At 40.3% G+C, this 22,342-nt stretch overlaps 1 protein-coding gene across 1 annotated transcript in view; it reads left to right on the top strand.

The window, feature by feature from the left end:
- Positions 1 to 4,252, top strand: part of ints7 (integrator complex subunit 7) — a 53,268-nt gene extending 49,016 nt beyond the window's left edge. Inside the window, exon 20 of the mRNA XM_080200490.1 lies at positions 144 to 4,252. Coding sequence (XP_080056616.1) covers positions 144 to 431 — 288 coding nt within the window. The 3' untranslated portion in view covers positions 432 to 4,252. The remainder of the gene's footprint in view (positions 1 to 143) is intronic.
- Positions 4,253 to 22,342: the final 18,090 nt, after the last annotated feature.

Here is a 22,342-nt window from a genome sequence, read left to right as displayed (position 1 = left end):
TTAAAACTGGATGCATAATTGTGACTGTTCAAAAGTTGGATTTATAAAGCCAGTTGAAATTATAACTTCAGTATAATTTCTGAATGTTATAATGCTGATTGATGTGATATGTGTTTAAATTTCTTGTTCTATCCATTTCCCAGGTATTGTTGGAGAATATGACAAATGAAATGGAGCAGCGAGTGGAGCCTCACAATGACTATTTCAGCACTCAATTCCTGTTGTGCTTTGCTGCACTTGGGAACCACAGTGTTTCTGTTGAAGCATCTGTTATTGACTCTAATGGCATCATTTGGAAAACAGGACCCAAAACTACCATTGCTATCAAATCCATGGAGGATCCATTCTCTCAGCAGTTACGCCTGCAGCAGCAACAACAGCAGTCACAACAACAGTCACAGCTGCAAAGGAATGCACTCTGCAGATTTTAATGGTGAATTACTTATAATTAAGAAATAGACTGTCTGTGACGATATTTTGTAATTAAGACTTTTCCCAAATATCAGGTATTCACAGTAATACTGTATTAGGGGATATCGGGGATGCGCTCTGTCCTTTAAGTCCCTAATCTTGTATTTGCAATTTGTAGCCAACGTTAATCGTTTTGTTTTTGGTTTCCAGCCTACTCTGCATTGGGATTCACCTTGCTTTCTTCACCAGCCCTTTCTGTCCTGTCCATCAGAAAACAAACCAAAACTACCACTTCTTTCACTATGAGTGTTGCTTTTTGGAGCAGTTTCTGAACTAGATTACACACTTTCTTGTTTAAACTCCCTTTTTCAGAAATTGACCTAACTGGCTATAACTAAGCTAAGTTTGTTAACAAATCAGTTCGAAGGTGTTGCCTCCCAGAGTCGAGATATGAATGTATCTTTTGATTATGTTTTTGCAAGTTAATTCTTTATTTGCTGTTTTTGTATTTGGAAGGATTGTGAACTTGGATCAAGCAGTAATTGCAAGGTTTGTGCTGATCACATTATTGTGAATTGATGCAAATTTTAATGGCTGGGCACAATTGAAAGTGCAAGGTGCCACACTTGTTAAAAGAACATCCAGACGCAGTGCCTGTTTTGATAATATTGTGGCTCTCCTTCCTGGCTATTGTTGGGAACTAGTAGACCATTAAGCCTCTCAAGCTTGCTCTGGTATGACTCATTATTTAGTAGTCGTTGCTTCCCATGTCAATTCCCTTGGCTAACAAAATCTTATCAATCTGTCTTGAAAATTTCAATACTGAGCAGTCCACAGCCTTTTGGAGAGGAGAGAGCCCCAGATATCTACCACACTTTGTGTGATAATGTCCTTCCCAATTTCACTCTGAAATTATCTAACTCTAATTTTAAGATTATGTTCTCTTGTTCTGGATTTCTCCCACCAGAGGAAACTGTTTCTCAATTGTGCCTCAATTGAATCCATAAGAACATAGAACATAAAAATAGGAGCGGGGTAGGCCATCTAGCCTTTCGAGCCTGCCCTGCCATTCAGTAAGATCATGGCTGATCTGAAGTGGATCAATTCCACTTTCCCGCTTTCTCCCCATAACCCTTAATTCCCTTGTCTATCAGAAATCTATCTACCTGTGATTTAAATATATTCAGCGAGGTAGCCTCCACCACTTCAATGGGCAGAGAATTCCAGCGATTCACCACCCTTTGAGTGAAGAAGTTCCTCCTCAACTCCGTTCTAATCTGCCCCTCCCCCCCTTTTGAGGCTGTGTCCTCTAGTCCTGCTATCTTTTCTAAGCGGGAAGAATCTCTCTACCTCTACCCTACCTAGCCCCTTCGTTATCTTGTAAGTCTCTATAAGATCCCCCTTCAGCCTTCTAAACTCTAACGAGTACAGACCCAGTCTATTCAATCTCTCTTCATAAGCTAACCCCCTCATCTCTGGTATCAGCCTGGTGAACCTTCTCTGTACTCCCTCCAAGGCCAATATATCCTTTCGCAAATGCAGGGACCGAGACTGCACACAGTACTCCAGCTGTGGCCTCACCAGTACCCTATACAGTTGCAGCAAGACCTCCCTGCTTTTATATTCAACCCCCCTCGCTATAAAGGCCAGCATTCCATTTGCCTTCTTGATCACCTGCTGCACCTGCAGACTGGGTTTTTGCGATTCGTGCACAAGAACCCCCAGGTCCCTCTGCACTGTAGCATGCTGCAGCTTTTCACCCTTTAAATAATAATCCCTCCTATTATTATTTCTAACAAAGTGGATAACCTCACATTTGTTGATGTTATACTCCATCTGCCAGGTCTTCGCCCACTCACTCAGCCTATCCAGATCTCTCTGCAGACTTTCCGCGCCTTCCACGCAATTTGCTTTTCCATTTATCTTCGTGTCATCAGCAAATTTTGTTACCCTACACTCAGCCACCTCCTCCAGATCATCTATGTAAATGGTAAACAGTTGAAGCCCTAGCACCAATCCCTGCGGCACTCCACTAGTCACCAACTGCCAACCAGAATAGCACCCATTGATTCCAAATCTCTGCTTCCTGTTAGATAACCAATCCCATCAAATTCCTTTTTTATTTTAAACACCAATGGAATAGAATCCAAGTTGCTGCAACTTCTCATGATTTAGTCCTTTAAAGCCTAATAAAATTCTGGTGAATCTACATTGTACCCACTCCAAGGTCAGCATTCCTTCCTGGTGTATTGTGGCCAGATCAGAACACAGTACTGTATATGAGGGTTGAACAAGGCTCTGTGAAATTAAAGAACTCCTTGTTTACTTTTAAATTCCAAGTCCCTTTGAGATAAGCCCCCATTTTGCTAATTTTCTTGACTGCTTTTGTACTTGGGCACCAGTTTTTAGGTCAGCCCAATCCTGTTGCTCCCCCACAAGTCCTAGTCTTCACCACTAAGAAAATATTCTGATTTATCTTTTTTTTAATCGAAGTGATAGACCATACATTGCCCCATCTTTAAAAAAAACATTCTTGAGATCTGGGCATCGATGGCTACCACACATTGTCAGTCCTGAGTTGCCCTCGAAGGTAATAATGGATCTTCATGAAATGCTGCTGTCTGAACAATGAGAGTGCCTTCTTGAGACTGTTAGAGGATTTCCAGGATTCTACCAAAGCTGAAGGAGTAATAATGCACGTTGAAGTCAGAAAGGTAAATGTCTTGGGAGGGAACTCAGTGGTACCCTTGTAGCTGTTAACTTTGCTCTTCTAAATGATGGGGGATCTGTGAAGAATTCTTGGCAAGTTACTGCAAAGTTCTGCATCCTGTCCTCTTAAGCAAGTTGCTGTCATGCATTTTGTACATAGCACACTGCATTACTGGTGAATGTTTAAGGCAGTAGGTGGAATGCTGATCAAATGGGCAGTTTTGTCCTGGATGATATTGAGTTTCTAGAATATTGATGCACTATCCAGGTAAGTGGAGAATATTTCATCATATTCTTTACTTGTGCATTATAGGTGGTAGAGGGGTTCTGGAAAGTCTGAAGATGAGCATAGAAAAAAATCATCATGTTCTTATAGGGTAAGCAATCCAAATTTAGAGCGGCATGGTAGTACAGTGGTTAGCATTGCGCCAGGGACCCGGGTCCAATTCCTAGCTTGGGTCATTATCTGTGCGGAGGTTATACATTCTCCTCGTGTCTGCATGGGCTTCCTCTGGATGCTCCAGTTTTCTCCCACACTCCAAAGCTGTGCGGATTAGGTGGATTAGCCATGCTAAATTGCCTCAGTGTCAGGCAGATTGATGGGTAAAATACTTGGGCTTACGGAAATAGGGCCAGGATGGGAATGTTGTCAGTTCAGGCTCAATGGGCTGAATGGCCACCTCCTGCACTGTAGGGATTCTATGATTCTATTCTATGATAAAATGTGCCTCTCCTCATACGATTTTATTTTTGTTTGTCATAAGCCAGATGACCTTAATAATTGCTGCCCCTGCAACTTTATAAATATGTGTTTGGTTTAATCTAAATTCTGGAAATGAAGAATTTTGAGTTTTATAAGTTTTATGAAGTTTGTTCAGTTAACAAGCAGACAAGATAATGGATCATCATTCTCCTAGGATGTTTTATGAAAAGACCATTTCCCGTAATGTACTGATGAGTAACCCATGCTGTCTACAGAATTACAAATATAGATTGTAGACTTATGTAATACTTCTGGATTTTAGCAGTTGCGAATAGACTTTAAGTAACCAGAATCTCTCCAGCTGGGTCTCTTGCATTTGTATATACCTCACCTTAATAGGATTATAAAAAAATTACCTTCATTTCCTGACATGTTTCAGCTTGTCGCCTTCAAAGATTATTGGCGTGGTTTCACTTCCTTGGAAATCAATCTGATTTTACATCTGCACAACTTGATGTCTTCCTGTCATGATTTTCACACATTGTGTAAAATTTTTTCTTATTATAAATTTGATTTGTCCACATTTAACGTGGACTTTGTCAGTGTAAGCTTGTCACTGTTTACAATCTGACTCAGGGTTCCCATGAATAGCTTAAAAAATTGCAGATTTTTGTTTTCCTCGGCCATGTCTTTTCTCAGTAACTGGGATTTCCTTTGTCCAAACAAGAGGTTTCAATGTATTTTTAATAACTCACAAAGTAGTAAGATAGGATTTACCCAGTCAATTGACATTTCTAAGCTTAAAGCCTCATTTTAGGCCTCCAGGCTTTGCTGAAAGCTGGGTGTGGATTCTATATTTGTTCCAAGTGTCGCAAGTTTAATTTAAATTGTGAAGCATGTGCTGGGTACCTAATTTTCCAGGAAACACGCAAATGATGTAACATTTTTATTTAGCCCCTAGCAGTTTCTGCTCCAATACTTTTCAAAATTACTTCAAGAAATCAGAGAAAAAAATGTTTAAAAGATGCTTGAGTTTTTTCTGAAAGTAAATCTGTGAATTTGTGCTAGAGAGCCTGTCCTTGTAGTATTTGTTTTCTGTTCTATAAATCTCATAAGGTACATTAAATTAAGAGAAGCCTGGCTTTCCTCAGTGTAATTGAATTTTTTTTAATGTCAAATTTTGGGGCGAGAACCTTTCGTTATTGTCTGTGATCGCCACCTATCTCACTATTGAAAAAATGTAGACTCATCTTGCAAACAGCTGTTTATCACAGTTGTTTTGTTTTTCCAAATAAATGCAAACCAGTTGAATTTTAAAAGCTATATATATTACCTGCATTTTATTAATAGTAATTGCATGTTTACATTTTCTTAATCTGTGAGAGAAACATAGAATAACAAATGGTTCCAGATAGACATCCTGGAAGCAATCACAAAACACCCAACTTCAAAAGTAACAAAGATGTCTTAAAGAGTCCGAACCAGCACTGTGATACATGGAATTTCTCCACCATTATCTAGCCCAGAATTGTTGTCCTTCGTGACAGATCCCAGAAATCTACCAACAAATGAAGCCTCATATCCAGACCCTCCCCCCATCCCTACCAATTGTTGCAAACAGTTTTGCCAAACCATAAGATACCTATCTACAGTGATTGCAAATCAGAAGGTTCTCCAAATGCTGCTGATTTCCAGCAGCCCACTGCAGTGCTATCAAATACCTGGACCCCAATATTGTTTAAGCTTGGGGCAATTTCCCAATGTAAGCACAGTCGCCCACCATGTATTCAGAGGACAGGATTGCAACCAAGATCACTAAACTTTATCCCCCTCAAAAATACTGTTAAGCATCTACCTCCAGTTAATGCAGTAAACATATAATATCACTTGTATTCATTTTGCAATGAATTTCAGAACCCTGCCCATTATTTATTTTGTTTAGCTGAAACGGCTGCAATGTGTGTATGTTCTTTCTGTCTGCTAAGAACAGAGCCCTGTATATTAATATATGTATTAAATGATAGCCATTTACTGGTTCATTCCTCAGGGCAATGTGTCTTAACCAGTCAAAAATAAGCTGCCATGTTTAAACCTTCAAGCAATGCTTGGTGGTTAACTCACCATTACTTGGTGCATTCTGCATGGCAATACCTCTGGCAATCAGAGACTATTTACCAACCAATCAGCACTCTCTTCTCATAGTATAAAGTTGTTTCCCCAACATTGGTATTCTTCTGATTGTCCTGATGAGTGAGAGACAATAAGCTTTGACAAAACGTCTTTTTTCAGCAATACCCAAGTTATTCAAATTAATAATTTCTAGCTGACTTTCATATCTGCAGCTGTTTAAATGGCTGTAAATTTGATGGTGGAATTCTCGTGCATGCAGTTGTTTCTTCAACACTTGCGTTAGCAGATTAATCCATAAATACAACTGAGATTGCAATATGCTTACCATCTGGTTTCATCCATAAGAACATATGATTTGAGACTAATTATGCAAAACAACCTGACCTCATCAAAATCCCAACTCCAGTAATAAACAATAAGTCAAATAACCACTAATTCACTTGCCTCTGCTGAATAGAGTCTTTACTGGTTACGGCTGAAATGCTTTAAGTTTTTAATGAAACAGATGGGGAATGGTGTTCCAAAATAATGAATCAATTTTTGTTGAGGTACAATTAATGATTCAAATTTATCGTACAAGGATGCAAAGGTGTTGAAAGAAAATATTGCTGTAATCAGAATTTGTCCGTCTCCTTGTGCTCACTTCTTTGAGCAGGACTCTTTCTCTTGTTCACTGAATCCTTTCACCCACCTCGAGTATATTCTGTCTATCTGCACCCCATCCTCTGGCCTCCTCCAGCTCTTGATCTTTTCACTGAGAACTGTCAACGTGACATTCCAACCTGTCTCCCTCTGAACCTGCTGCGCTTGTTCTCTTAGGTCCAACCCTGACCTTGTGATCAAACCTGCTGACAAGGGTGATGTTGCTGTTATTGTCTGGTGTACCAACCTCCACAATACAGAGGCTGAGCACCAACTCTCAGACACCTCCTCCTACCTTCCCCTGGACTATGACCCCACCACCAAACATCAAGCTACTGTTTCCAGGGCAGTCACCAGAAAAGATCTGGTGATCTTTTCCTCCACAACCTCTAACGTCATAGTACCCCAACCCTGAATAGCCCCCTCCTGCTTCCTTCCCAAAATCCACAAACAGGGCTGCCTAAGTAAGCCCATCATATCAGCCTGTTCCTGTCCCATGAAGCTAATTTCTTCCTATCTTGACTCCATTCTCTTTCTTTTTCCAGTCTCTTCCCACCAACATTCGTGATTCCCCTGATGCCTGAAGTCATATCAACAATTTCCAGTTCCTTGTCCTAACTGCATCCACTTTGCTATGGACGTCCAATCACTCTTGACATCCATCTCCCACAGGAGGGTTTGAGGGCTCCTTGCTTCTCCTTTGAGCAGAAGCCTGAACAATCCAAGTCCATCACCACGTTCCTCCACCTGGCTGAACTTGTTCTGTCACTAAATATCCTCCTTTATCTCACTTCCTGAATGTAAAAATGTGTGGCCACAGGTATCAGCAAGTCTTAACTGAGGTTTCTCCCTTTCTATAGTTGACAGGGCATTCAACCGGGTTCGACCAATTTCCTGCACCGTTATCCTTACCGCCCACCTTGCCTCCCAGAACCTTGTCCTTAATTTCCACCCCTCAAGCCTCCTCATTCACAGGCCATTTCAATCAATTCCAGCATGATGCTACCATTGAATACAAGTTTGCCTCATCCCCCCGTCAACATTCTGTAGGGGCCTCTCCCTTCATGACATCGAGGTCCATTTCTCCATGACGCCCAACTCCCCAGCTGCTTGCCACAGCACTTTACCTTGCAATCACAGAAGGTGCAACACCTGTTCCTTTACCTCCTACCTCCTCATCATTCAAGGCTCAAATCACTCATGTTAAACAGCGTTTCATTTACACTTCCTTCGATGTGGTCTCCTGTACACTGGGAAGACTTATCGCAGACTAGGTGACTCCTTTGCAGAACATCTTTACTCAGTCCACAAGTATGGCCCTAAACTTTCTGTTGCTTGCCATTTTATCTCGACACCTTGCTCTCATAGCCCCATGTCTGTCCTTGTCCTGCTGCAATGTTCCAATGAAACCTGGCACAAGCTGGAATAGCAGCATCTCATCTTCCAGCTGAGTGTGTTGCAGTCCTTTGGACTCAAAGTTGAGTTTGGCAACTAGACTGTGCCCTTTCTTCCCCCATCTTATGCCTCCTTTTTCAAAAAATATCCCATACATGTATTGCCTCCCACACCAGGCCGTCTTTCTTTTGTTCTTAAAGTTGTCAGACTATGTTGCAATCTCACAGTTGCACTCTAATATCTAACACATTCCCCCTTCAGTCCTGACAAAGAACAAAAGAAGTTTTCCCAGCATCCTCTGTTCTTGTTTCAGCTTCTGGCATCTGCAGTATTTTGTTTATTATTGCTTTAATAGTGTATTATCTGATCTTGTGCTTATGCTTGCTGTGCAGAAGGGCAGCATGGTGGCACAGTGGTTAGCACTGCTGCCTCACGGTGCCAGCAACCTAGATTCAATTCCGGCTTTGGGTCACTGTGAAGTTTGCACATTCTCCATGTGTCTGCGTGAGCTTCCTCTGGGTGATCTAGTTTCCTCCCACAGTCCAAAGGGTTAATTTGATTGGCCATGTGAAATTGACCCTAGAGTTATAGAATTAGCAGGATAAATATGTGGGGTTATGGGAATAGGAGCTGGATGGGATTGTGGTCAGTGCAGATTTGATAGGCTGAATGGTCTCCTTTTGCACTGTAGGGATTCTATAATTCAATGAGAAATGTTTGTGCAGCAAGTTGTTCTGTGTATCAAACCTAGCCAAAAAGGAGATTCTGGGTGTAATCAGAATTGATCTGTTAAGTTTTTTGTTTAAAAGCAATGTGGTAACCACTTCAACACAGCTGAAATCTTATCCTCACTGGGTCACATGTTGTCATGGTTACCTGCAAATCTATTGAGCCTTTAAAAATATTAGTTCTCTGATGGATTAACACACGCATTGATAATGCACAAAGCCATGCAGGCCAAGGGAGGTCCCACATTTGAACCCGTGGTGAACTGTACTGAATTAACCAAACTTTACTGAAGCTACTTAACATCTATCACTGCTTCATGTGAGACAATACCTCATTATAAAGCTGAACTGGGAAAGTGGAGTCTAACAAATGGCTAGAACGAAATCTGGTGCATGATGATTTACAGGAATGAAGGATGAGGCCGTGGTATAATTTATATGGCGTTTTGTTCTGGAGTGAATTATCAATGCATTCATTCACCAACTGTTTTTCCTGTTGGAGCCTCTTCAGTTGCTTTTACAATGCTGCTCTTTTTATTGTAATTCCAGGAGACAAACAAGCTAACCCTGTGTCTCTTACAGCAGAAGACAAATGCTTGAAAAAAATTCATTGAGTTTGGTATAGAAATCATGAGTTTTCTTTTCCCCAGACTCAATATCGATCGAATGTGGGTTTATAAACTTGTTCAAGGATTATTTATTTTGTAATGGATCAGAGCTTATTACAAAAGGTATTACTGCATCTGAAAATGCTTCATTAAAAAAAACTTCAAAATTCCCACCCAATGTTACTGGCTATGCATCTCTGTTCAGAGAAATTTATTTTCTTAAAAATAATGCAGTAGATTATTTAATTTTAGTAGATATGTTTTTCATTAGTACCAGTACTACATCTTAAGTCAGAAAATATTCAGCAGTACTGATAGTGCAAAAGTAGAAGTGGGCATACATTTATTGGAGGTGACAGGGGTCTCAAACTGCAGCTGGAGAGCTGACAGAAGCCCCACATCTCTTAGGGATGACCCACCAAAGTGACATGATCGTTTTCATGCAACAAGAGGAACACTGCCTGAGGGTGTGGTAGAGGCAGGTTCAATCAAGGCATTCAAAAAGGCATGCAGGGTTATCTGGAAATGATGGGCGAATTACGCAATGTGAGTTTCACATTCAAAGAGCCCGTGCAGACATGTCGGACTGAATGATCTCCTTCTGCTCTGTAATAATAATTCTGTAATGAAGTGTCTTTAGGCACTTGCCAAGCCATTCCCACAATGAAGGAATGTGGTTCTATCCACCGAGAGTTGCCCACCAATCAGAACTTGGCAGTTCTTCAAGAAGGTGGTGGCAGCTGTTGGTATTACATCCACTTAAGGGCTTGGATAAAGGAGGATCCAGGCACAGGTGAGTGATGACAGGAGGGGGTTAGGTGGGGAGGGCATCAGCAGGAAGGCAGGGGAGTGGCTTTCAGCAGGCCCACTTTCCAGTTCCCAGTGTGCTGGTCCCTTGCTCAGGCACTGAGTGCCTTCCCCTCCCACATTTGCTAGATCCCACAAGCAAACATGCCAGGGTTTGCTTGTCGTACTCCTGCATCATGAGTCCCCTTGTCTGCCATTGGGTTATTAACGGCAGCAGGATTAAGCCCCAGTGACTAATAACTGTCTAGTTAGTAACCTCAATTGATAGCAAAGTGGGAAGCCTGTTCATGGGCCTTGCCGCCAGGGACTTAATCATGATGGAGCCAGAAATGTGACAGGGTCCCTAATCATCATACTCCCACCTGATTAAATGTCCTCTGCCACAAAACTCGCCTTGGGGTACATTAAATTCCCTCCAAGACCTTTCACATTGCTTAATATACACTTGTATCTATTGACATTCTTTTCTGCGTGAGATTGAACCTTGAAACCTGTTACCATTTATTTTAACTATAGCATTGTTTTAATTAAATTTGCAGAGCTGCAAGAAGTCAAAAAGCTGAAACAACCAATTGTAAACCAATCTGGCATTTCTCCAGATGATTACAAGAACTCTTTGCACTTAAATGTTCACATTCAAGTGGGTAGAAGTTGATAATGAAGATATACTCTTCTCCAGTGTAACAGATCTTTGGTCTTATTCCAGTGGTCAAAGAATTCTGTGTATTTGATTTCTTGTGTTTTGATTCTATTTCTCTGTTATAAGTTAAATGCTTGCTGCATAGCAAAATGCTTATACTTCCTGTGCCAAAATTGGAGAGTGATGAACCTATGGAATTCATTGCCACAGAAAGCTGTGGAAGTCAGGTCATTGAGTGCATTTAAGACTGAGATAGATAGGTCCTTGATTGGTATGGGGATCAAAGGTGATGGGGAAAAGGCAAGAGAATGAGTTGAGAAACTTATCAGCCGTGATTGAAAGACAGGGCAGTCTCAATGGGCCACATGGCCTAATTCTGCTTCTGTATCTTATGGCAGCGTGGAAACAATTAGGTTATGAAATTACCTTGTGTCTTCGCTAAGGATGTAATATCCTGTACTATAAAGAGGTGCCAAGACTGCAGTGATTTTCAGGATGGAACAGGCCATGGTCTCAATTTGACAATATGCAAAGCAGCTTTCCTTTACTGCCAGTCACCTTCTCCTCCTTTCTTGCTAACTACAAAGATCAATTTTTTAAAGTATTTTTTAACATGCCTCCCCCACAACAAGAAGATTTTCCTTATTGTCAACCTCAGAACCCATTCAGATATTAAAGCACATTTTGTGCTTGGATAATATGGGCATGTGGCACACTGGTTAGCAGTGCTGCCTCACAGTGTCAGGGACCCAGGTTCAACTCCAGCCTTGCATAACTCTGTGTGGAGTTTGCACATTGCCCCATGTTGGCGTGGGTTTTCTCTAGGTGCTCCAGTTTCCTCCCACAGTCTAAAGATGTGCGGGTTAGGGTGATTGGCCATGTTAAATTGCCCCTTAGTACTGGAGGTCTAGCAGGGTAAATACATGCGGTTATGGGGATAGGGCAGCCTTGTTGGGCCGAAGGGCAGCTTCCTGCACAGTAGAGATCCTATGACAGTAAAACTTCAATTTTATAGCTTTAAAAGATCACAAGCAATTTAAAAGGTCTGGTGAGCAAAACATAATTATAAAGAAAGAACAAAACAAGTGGCTGTGGTGGGAGGATGTCATCTTTAGGCCTCTTACCACAAGGTGGGTGTGGTTTTGAAATAACATTGAGATTTCAGAGTTTACAAGAGACGCATAATTTTACTGACTTTGTGAGAATTGGCATGCCTGCAGAGATGGAAATCCAGGAACTGTCTCTGAGTAGCAATACTCTAAATCGGAATGTCATACTTTGAAAGTAGATCTGTCAATCCACAAATATCAAATCTGCCACTAGGATTAAGCAAGAGAAATTTCATAATATAAATGCAAGAAGCTGATTCTGGATTTTGATCTCCCAAAATCCAAATTCAGATATTGCCAATAGCAACTTTTCATTCACTTCAGGTGGCTAATTACTAAAGTGCCGAGGTTGTAACTGGGATTATTAAATAGGATCCCTACAGTGGTAAATAGTTAAACACTGCCAGAATTGAACTGTAGTTGTGGTATGCCAGCAATTAAAGTTTCACCACAAACAATTTGAATTATAAATGTCTTTTAACCAAGTTCTGTTTCATTCCTATTCAAAGTACTTTATCATATGAGAAGAGTGGGAGAGAGGAGGATAGACAACAGCACCAGAAAGATTTGACTTATTATTGTCATATATATTGGCATTGTTTTTTGTACACAATACAGACAAAACATATCGTACATAGAGTACATAGGGGAGAAGGAAAGGAAAGAGTACAGAACATAATGTTACAGTCACAGCTAAGGAGCAGAGATAGATCAGCTTAATATATGGCAGGTCCATTCAAAAGCCTAATGGTAGCAGGGGAAAAGCTGTTCTTGAGTCTGTTGGTATGTGATCTCAGACTTGTGTATATTTTTTCCTGACAGAAGAAGTGGGAAAGAGAATGTCCAGGGTGAGTGAGATCCTGTATTATGCTGGCTATTGGATCTATTTAATTCAATCCAATCTATGGCTCCAGAGCAGAACTGGCACATTGTGAGAAAACATGCTGATTGTTTGGTTTTTCTCATTTATCTTTTGAAGCTCAGTTAATATTACAATATCCAGTAATAATGTAGGGTTTTATTGGTGGTAGTAGTAGTAAGGTTTACTAGTAGTAAAACTTATTAGATTTACTGAGTATTTCTGATTTACCTTTTTCCTAAGTAACTGTGTACTAACATTCAGCTGCAATAAGCAATTAGGAAGGCAAATGATATGTTGGCCTTTATTATAAGAGGGTTTGCGTACAGGAGTAATGATGTTTTGTTGCAATTAAATAGAGCCTTTGTAAGACCACAAAGAACAACACAGCACAGGAAACAGGCCCTTCGGCCTAACAAGCCCGCGCTGCCATTTTAACATTGTGAATACCCTCTTCTACCTTTGACCTTTGTCTACGCCTATTGGACTCCACAATTGGACTCGCACTTGGCGTATCATGTACAGTTTTGATTTCTTTATCTAAAGCAGGAAAACTCCTAGTTCTGGATTCACCCACAAGAGGAAACATTTTTTCTATGTCCACCTTGTCGTGGCTGTTCATGCTCTCATATTCTTCGATCAAGTCACCCCTCACTCTTCTGAGCTCCAATGGAAACAAGTCCAACCGTCAACTGTTCCTCATAAGACAAGCTGCTCATTCCAGATGTTAGTCCAGGGTTGGGCAATAAATACCAACCTAGCCAGTGGCACCCACATCCTGTGAATGGAGCTCCGTTTTTATTCAATGTAACTCCATGTCATGAGACACGGAGATGGAAAAGTCAGCATGCTAAAATAGGACAATTGAGGCATAAAGATATTGTGTTAATATACTGAAATAATCCCTTGGACTTATTTACTGTACGAGACATAAGACACCAAACATTCACAAAGGGTTGTGGGTTCATTTATTAAGACTAGGCATAGGAGAATAGTTATACAAAGGTATAAAACTTGAGGGCATCAGAACTGTGTGTGTGCTCTGCTCAAAGCAAAAGTGAAACTAAGACTGGATCACACAATATGTTTCCCTTCTAGTGATGTCATGCTGAAATTACTTACAGGCATTTTGCAACAGTAGGCACTGTCATTTTGAGTGGCATTTGGAATGTTCTTAAACTGCAAACATGTGGGAGAGCAGAATCATTAAAGGCATATTTATAGTGTACACCTTCAGTTTCAGCTAGCAAGTCTATCATTTATACTTCCTCTCTTGACTCAAATTATCCCAAGGATAAGTGAGTTTTAAGTTTGTATTTACAAGTCTTGACAGTATAATTGGGATTTTCTGCTGAAGTAAATGTTTATGACACTTAGGAAGTTGCTGCTGGAGTAAGATGCTTTGTCTCCCAGGCATTACCTAAACTTCTACATGAAAAAGGGATGTCATATTTTGCTGAATTAGCACCCTGATAGCCTTTGAATTTATATCGGTAAGCATCTGTTACCTCCCAAACTGTACATTCTCCCTGGAGTTTAACCTGAATTTGTTCACCGCATTTTTTTCTATCTATTAATTCTTGTGTGCATTTGTATTCCAAGTCTTCCTATCTCATCCAGTATTATAATATTTTGTTGTAAATGCTACTCTACTTATTTCCCCAAAGCAAAGGCTCCATTTTCTTATTCAGTCATACAACAACAACCTATAAAGGTGCTACATAATACCTATAATATATTATGTTAAAGGTGCTATATAATAGCATCTTTAACATAATGAAATGTCTTAATGTTGTATCACAGGGACAGTATACAACAAAATACAACACTGAACCTTATAAGGGGATATTGGGTTTCAGAAGTGGTTAGGGCCACCAATGATGGAGTAATTATAATTGGAGATGCACAATAGGCTAAAATTACAGGAGTTACTATATCGCCATTTCTTCTTTGTCACTGGGTCAAAATCCTGGAATACCTCCCTAACTGCATCATGGGTGTACCTACATCACATGGACTGCCGTGGTCCAATAAGGCAGCTCATCACCACCTTCAAAAGAGCAATTAGGGATGGGCAACAATTGCTGGTCTTGCCAGCAATACCCACATCATTTGGAAGAATTTTAAAAAATTAAAAGAATTGAATATGGAGAACAGCAAATAGAATCATAGAATCCCTACAGTGCAGAAATCAAGTCTGTACTGACTCTCTGAACGAGCATCCACCCAGGCTCTCCCCTCTGCCCTATCCTCGTAACCCCATACATTTATCATTGGTAATCCACCTAACCTACACATTTTTGGACTGTGGGATAAAACCCATGCAGACACTGGGAGAACGTGCAAACTTTATACTGACAGTCACCTGAGACTGGAACCAGGGTCTCTGGAGCTATGAGGCAGCAGTGCTACTCACTGTGCTAGTGTACCACCCCTGCACAGTCTGTTCATATTTATTTGGCAAAAGCATCACCTCATGACATTTAATCTTGATCTGTCCTGATACAATTTAATATTGTGACCCCTGATCCTCCCCAATCTATTCAATTGGAACAAGCTGTCAATCTGGATACAATCTAATCCCATCATCCTCAGCCTCAATCATATCACTCCCTATATCTACACTTTGCTAAAGTGTAAAGTCCCAACTTGTTTAGCCTATTTGGAAACTAGGATGTTTTATACTGAGCATTAGTCTACTGATCCTTCTCCGAATGCTTTCCAAGACCCCAATCTCACCCATCACATAAGGAAATGTTAATGGAGTCAGGGCTGATCCAACAAAGTGTTTTTGATACAGACTGTGTTATGTACCAGGAAACATAATCTATAATCACGTCACAGCTAGGCCTCACTGGCTCTCACTGCTTTATTTACTTTCTTGTGAGCCTTTTAAAAAAAAGTATGAAAAGTAATAATATAAATGTATTGATTCTTACTTGTGGGTTATAAAAGCAAAATATCAGATTTGTAGAAAGATTTGAGGGAAATTTAAGTCCACAAGAAAGCTAATAAATGTTGATAGACTTCCTGTGGTAATGAATTCCATAGGCTCACCATGCTTTGGGTGAAGATATGTCTCCTCATCTCCTTCCTAGATCGTTTATTCAGTATTCTCAGACTGTGACCCCTGGTTCTGGACATCCCCACTATTGGGAACATCCTTCCTGACTGTTCTGTCTAGTCCTGTTAGAATTTTATCATTCTCTGTGAGATTTCCCCCCCACACCATTTGTCAGAACTCCAGCAAAAACAATCCTAACCTAGCCAATCTCTCCTTCTATATCAGTCCAGCCATCCCCGGAATCAGCCTGGTAAACCTTTGCTGCAGTCCTTCGAGAGCAAGAACATCCTTCCTCAGAAAAGGAGACCAAAATTGCATACAATATTCTAGGTATGGCTTCACCAAGGCCCTGTATATTTGCAACAACACATTCTTGCTCCTGTATTTAAAACCTCTCGCAATGAAGGCTAACATACCATTTGCCTTCGTTATCGTCTGTTGCACCTGCATGCTTACCTTCAGTGACTGGTGCACAAGGACTTCCAAGTCCTGCTGCACACTCTCCTCTCCCAATTTACAGCCATTCAGGTAGTAAGTAATCTGCCTTCTTGTTTTTGCTTCCAAAGTGAATAATCTCACATTTATCCAAATTATACTGCATCTACCATTGATTAGCCCTCACACCCAATCTGTCCAGATCATGCTGAAGGATCTCTGCATCCTTGTCACAGTCCACCCTCCCACTCAACTTAGTATCATCTACAAACGTTGAGATATTGCATTTTGTTCCTTCATCCAGATCATTAGTTGGGGTCCCAGCACCAATCCCTGTGGCACCCCACTTATTACTGACGGCCAATTTAAAAAGGAGCCATTAACTCTTACTCTTTGTTTCCTCTCTTTTCTATCCATCTCAATATACTTACCCCAATCCCATGTACTTTAATCTTGCAAGACAATCACTTTTGCAGACTTTGTCAAACGCTTTCTGAAGGGGTAGGGCGCTCCCATGCTGCATTAATAGAAAGATGTTGGGACATGATTCTTTACCTTAGACTGAGTTTTGTGCAGGTGGCAGGACCCCCACCATTGGGGTTGGCAGTATGTCAGGCGAAGGGCCCCGGAGAGTTGTATACTTTAATCTGTAGTGTTAAGTATTGTTGTATGTGCCTGAAATACACACAACCTGCCATTTGTTGCAAGGGAACACATACATATGCATGCACACCTACCTTTCAGCTGCCTTTTATTCCAGCCTTTGTATATTCCAAGTGGGAAGGTGGAATCCACAATGCTGGCTAGGTATTACACAGAGAATTTCTTGCAATGAGGTGGCCATAATGTACCTTTGTCTTTACCAGATAGGATAATCAGTTTCTGGATGCTTTAAAAGTGCCTTGTCTGGAAACAGGATAGAGTTCCATTGTCTCAGAGTATCAGCCACTCAGCAATTCAGTCCATGACTGACTTTACATCCTCAGCCATTTTTGGTGTGTATGCCCATTTAAAAAAATGTTTTATTTAAAGTTCAATATGTGCATAATTCTATGTCTTTCGCCCCCTCAATCATCATGACACCCAGCACGTTCTTTTAACTTGGTGATATCGTATGACTTTCAAGTGAATCTGTATTACTAGCTCAACAGTTTTTCTTAGCTAGGCGAGTGCATAAACCTTCCTGTTATTCTTTTTCATTCATTCTTGGGTGCCAGACCAGCATTTATTGCCCATCCCTAATTGTCTTTGCTAGGCCCAGACCATAGCTAAGAGCTAACTTCACTGCCATGTGTCTGTAGTCACATGTAGTCAAATTGGTAAGATGGCAGGTTTTCTCCCAACTAGATGGATTTTTATGACAATCTATTTAGCTTCATCATTGTGATTAAAAAGGCTAGCATTTTACTCCAGATTTATTAATTCATCAAACTAATTCTTCTGGCTGCCTTTGTGGGATTTGAACTCCTGTCTCCAGATCATTAGGCTGGGCCACTGGCTCTACTACTACTCTCTGGATTGTCAAGTTCTGATCTGCTTACTTATCTCTCTCCCAACCTCCACACCTATTCTGGCTCATGTTTGAGGCTCCATATGTCCTCTGATTGAAGTGACAACTCCTCCAAGGTACTTCTATACTGACAGAAAGATTTTGGTTCTCGCTGTCAGATATCACCGAAATAATTATGCAGATCCCAATTTACGCACAGGTGACGTGTTGTATTTCGATCACCAAGTTGCCCCTGTGTCTCTGCTGAATGCATTTGGTTGCACATTCGACCGCTGGAGGCTATAAGAGTGCACACAACACATGAATTACCTGCCCAAATTTCTTCCTGCTAGTTGCCTCTAGTACAATTGAATATGACACTACATGCATAATACTTAGTCATGTGATACTAAGTGCAAAAAAAAACCTCGTTATTGTAAAGAGATGGATGGAATCAACGAGCACTCCTCCATTGTTCTAGATTAAACAAACAGGAAAAAAAGCACTCTATTTGGTTTTGTGACTCATAAGATCATAAGACATAGGAACAAAATTAGGCTATTTGGCCCATAGAGTCTGCTTCACCATTCAACCATGGCGGATATTTTTCCCATCCCCTGTCTCCTGCCTTTTGCCCATAACCCCTGATCCTCCTTTTAATCAAAAATCTCTCTATCATAGGTTCTTGATTAATAAGTCATTCAGTGGTTATGGGGAGAAGGCAACATACTATAAATTGTCGATTTTACTGAAAGTGAATGTTAAATAGAAGCAGAAAATTGACATCCTGCAGATTTCATTAGATAATGCAACATTTGAATTCAGAATAACAAAAGTTCCCACACATATCTTAATCGCATCCTGACTGCCAAGCTGCCTTATAAGCCGATATCAAAGGATCAGGAACTTTTTTCCCTCAGCCACCTTTCTGAATTGCTCCACCAGCAATATTATTTTAAAGGTGCAGACTGGATAGGAACAAAATAACTAAAACATGTTTTCATACAACCAAATTCAGCTGTTAGTCACTGCAGGGATCAAAAGCTAGATTAATTGCTCTGCTGATAGATTCAATAAACTGGTAACTATGGAGATAATTATCAGGAAGTGCTTCTGGTGACATCAACACTAATGTTTTTGCAATTAATTTGTTTAAAAATATTACAGCCAAAGTGGCCATTTGGTTCATTGGTTAGTGAGATAATTTTAAGTGCAAATTGAATGTAGCTTTTGCCTATATAACAATGATAGTAAAATAATTTGTGGGTAACACTTGATAAGAAATGAGGCGAGACTAGTATCTTCAATGTAATTTACTGCCACAAGCATGGCTGTGATTTGATCCTGTCACATTCAGGATCTTAGGAGAAAATATGGGTAAATTTTTATTAAAATGCTATTAGTAAATTCATATCTCACACTAAATTAAATCTATAAAGCCAACATTAAGACGTGCAAGAAGCTTTAATTGACCCAGAAGCCAAAAGTAAAGACTCTGATAGGGTCTCCTTGTAGAACACATCAATTTAAAATATCTAATTATTGTACTGTAGTGACATTTATAATCTGTTACAATGACCTTACTTTAGCAGCAGAAAGTCATCAAGGGATCCCCACATCAGACAGCAGTCATGGGTTTGATTTGTCAATCCACAACACAATGAGCTAGGAGCCAAGTTTAGCTCAGTTGGCTGGGTAGTTGATTAGTGATGTAGTGTAGTATGAACAATGCTGGTTCAATTCCCAGACTGGCTGAGGTTATTCGTAAAGGTCCCATCTTTTCAACCTTATCCCTTGCCTAAGATATGGTGATCCTCAGGTTAAATCACCACTAGTCAGTACCGGTGGTAATCTGGGACTATGGTGACTTTACAGTTATAGTGTTAGAAGAGCTGAGTTGAGACATTAAACTGAAGCCTTACCAGCCTGCTTAGGTACATGTAAAAGATTCCATTTACTGTTTTAAGAACAGCAGAGAACCCTGATGTCCTTTTTTAATCTTGCCATTATCACATTGCAGTATGCTGTGTGCAAATATCCCGCTATGCTTCCTTCATTATAACAGGACTACACTTCAAAAGTACTTCACTGGTGACTTTAAAGTGTTTTCAGATGTCCAGTAGTCAGGAAATGTGTCATATAAATGCAAGTTTGTTCTTGTGAATTTACATTTGGCCTTGTCTCATTAATCTGTTCAATTCATCTTCAGGAAAGAGAGACACATAAGTGTCTGTGTGAGATTATTCCAGTATACACACACAGTTCATTGCTACTTTTACTATCAAATGTCATCGGTGTAAACTCCTATTGCAAAGGACATATTTTCCACTTTTGGGAGACTAGTGATGTGAAAGCTAGGAGACTACCTACTATGAACTTGAAAGCAACTCTTAAATCTGGCCAACTCCCCTGCCCATACACTTCAACTCGTGGTCCCGCCCACACCCATGACCCTATATAGCCCCATGCTTTGTGCCAACCCATGATCTATTCCTACAGTCCCTATAATAACTTAGGACTAATTCTTGCCAACCCATACTTTTCCACCAATTACCCTTTGCCCTTATGCACTCCATTGCCAATTCACTGAGCATTCATCATATACAGCCTTAGAAGACATGCTGAAATGAAGTTCTAAATATCGATTACTGTTGAAGAGCTTACCTATCATTGTATGGTTGCACAGTGGCTAGAAGTGCTGTCTCACAGTGCCAGAGATGTGGGTTTGATTCCTGGCTTGGGTCACAGTCTGTATGGAGTCTGCATGATCTCCCATGTATGCATTTGTTTCTTCCAGGTGCTCTGGTTTCTTTCCACAGTCTGAAAGACGTGTTGGTTAGGTACATTGGCTATGCTAAATTCTCCCTCAGTGTATCCAAACAGGTGCCACAGTGTGGCAACTAGGTATTTTTTACAGTAATTTCACTGTGGTGTTAATGTAAGCTTACTTGTGACACTAATAAATAAACATGTAACTTAAAAAAGAAAGTCCATTCAATGAATTTAAATCTAGTCAAGTATTTAATCCCTTATTTGTAGTCATAACTCCATATCAAAGATAGCCAATGTACTAAGAAACTCTTTCAGCAGTCAGTCAAACTGTGAACATACAACTCCCCACTGTGATGATAAGTCATGGAAAGCAGCCAAGCATTAACAATTGCTATATTGCTAGCACTTAATGTTTTGTCAACTGCTAGCAGTTCAACATTCTCAGACACAGGTAGGAATTTTATTTTTCAATATTGAAAGATTAGATATTTCAATTACAACAGTTTGATAATGCCACATCTTATTTGCCTTTCAAGAGCACTTATGGCCACTCCAACGATTTTTAACTCCCATGGTGTGAAAATCTGTTTGAACTCAGCATTGAGTTCAAGTGGTCTTACCGAATTTGGGTTTCCCTCATGTGGGCATCATAAGCTGCTTTGGTCAAAATAGAATCTGTCTGAAATTGGGGCAGGACTTCTGCATTGGATTCCACCTGCCATTTTTTAAAGGTCCCCAGAAACTTCTCAACTCCACTGACTCTGTAGTAGAACACATTTAAAGTGACCATCCACAACTGGGAAACAGATATCACAACTACACAGGCTACCTTTCTGAAATGCAACAAATCTCACCATGCATCTGTGATGGCACTGGTTTAAAATGAAGTTTTGTTTATTTTTAATCTGGATGTAATGCCCTTTCTGGGAGTTTATGACTTTTTGAATTGTTAAGGGGAAGATTGATTGACAGGTCAGAAGCGACAGTTATTTTTCCTCGCTCAAGAGTTCTTTACTTTCAGTTTTGGTTGCCGGCTTTTTTTGTGGTTATAAGTTACATGGAATCCAGACTGACAAATATGTTTTTTGCTGCTCTTGCTAGTGTGAAAATTTTGCTGTTGATGGTTTGCTAGCTAGTAACTAGAGGCAATGACTGCTTGTTTTTTGCAGTGGCTTGCTGGCTAAAAGCTTGAGGCCAGCAGTGGCATTGTCTCTACCTCAAGTGTGCTAGTAGTTACAAGGCTGGGAAGTCAAAATTTCAATTCTCCAACCAAAGGACTAAGTTCCAAAATCACATGAGCATTCTTATGTGCTAAACCTCTGGAAGGTGTACGTTTATAAGGATTGTATTGGAACAATACGTTTAGTTGCTAACATTTATACAATATCGTGGTTTCTTTTTCTTGTTTTTAATTGGTAAATGCTATTGCTGATTTTCTTTCTATGTGTATTCTTAATTAAACTTCTTAATAAAAGCTCCCTGGTGGGTCATTTAAATCATATCTGAAGTGAAATAGCTTATGCTATTCTAGCCAAATTCAAATTGCAAAATTTATGGTCCAGCCTGACTTCATAAAATACCTGGATTTTAACACAAGACAGAACAAAGAACAACACAGCACAGGAAACAGGCCCTTCAGCCCAACAAGCCCGCACCGCCATTTTAACATTGTGAGTGCCCTCTTCTACCTATGACCTTTGTCTATGCCTATTAAGACTCCACAATAAAGGAATTATAACCAGATTGAGGGACGTCTAATTTAGAGACAATTTGTTACACCAATCAGTCTAAGAGCACGTTTTTGGGGTGTGGGAGGAAACCGGAGCACCTGGAGAAAACCC

The sequence above is a fragment of the Carcharhinus amblyrhynchos genome, chromosome 12 (genome assembly GCF_965287045.1).
Source record: "Carcharhinus amblyrhynchos chromosome 12, sCarAmb.v2.hapA, whole genome shotgun sequence".
Lineage (NCBI taxonomy): Eukaryota > Metazoa > Chordata > Chondrichthyes > Carcharhiniformes > Carcharhinidae > Carcharhinus > Carcharhinus amblyrhynchos.
Note: the sequence above shows the minus strand (reverse complement) of the source record. Positions and strands in the feature narration are given on the sequence as shown.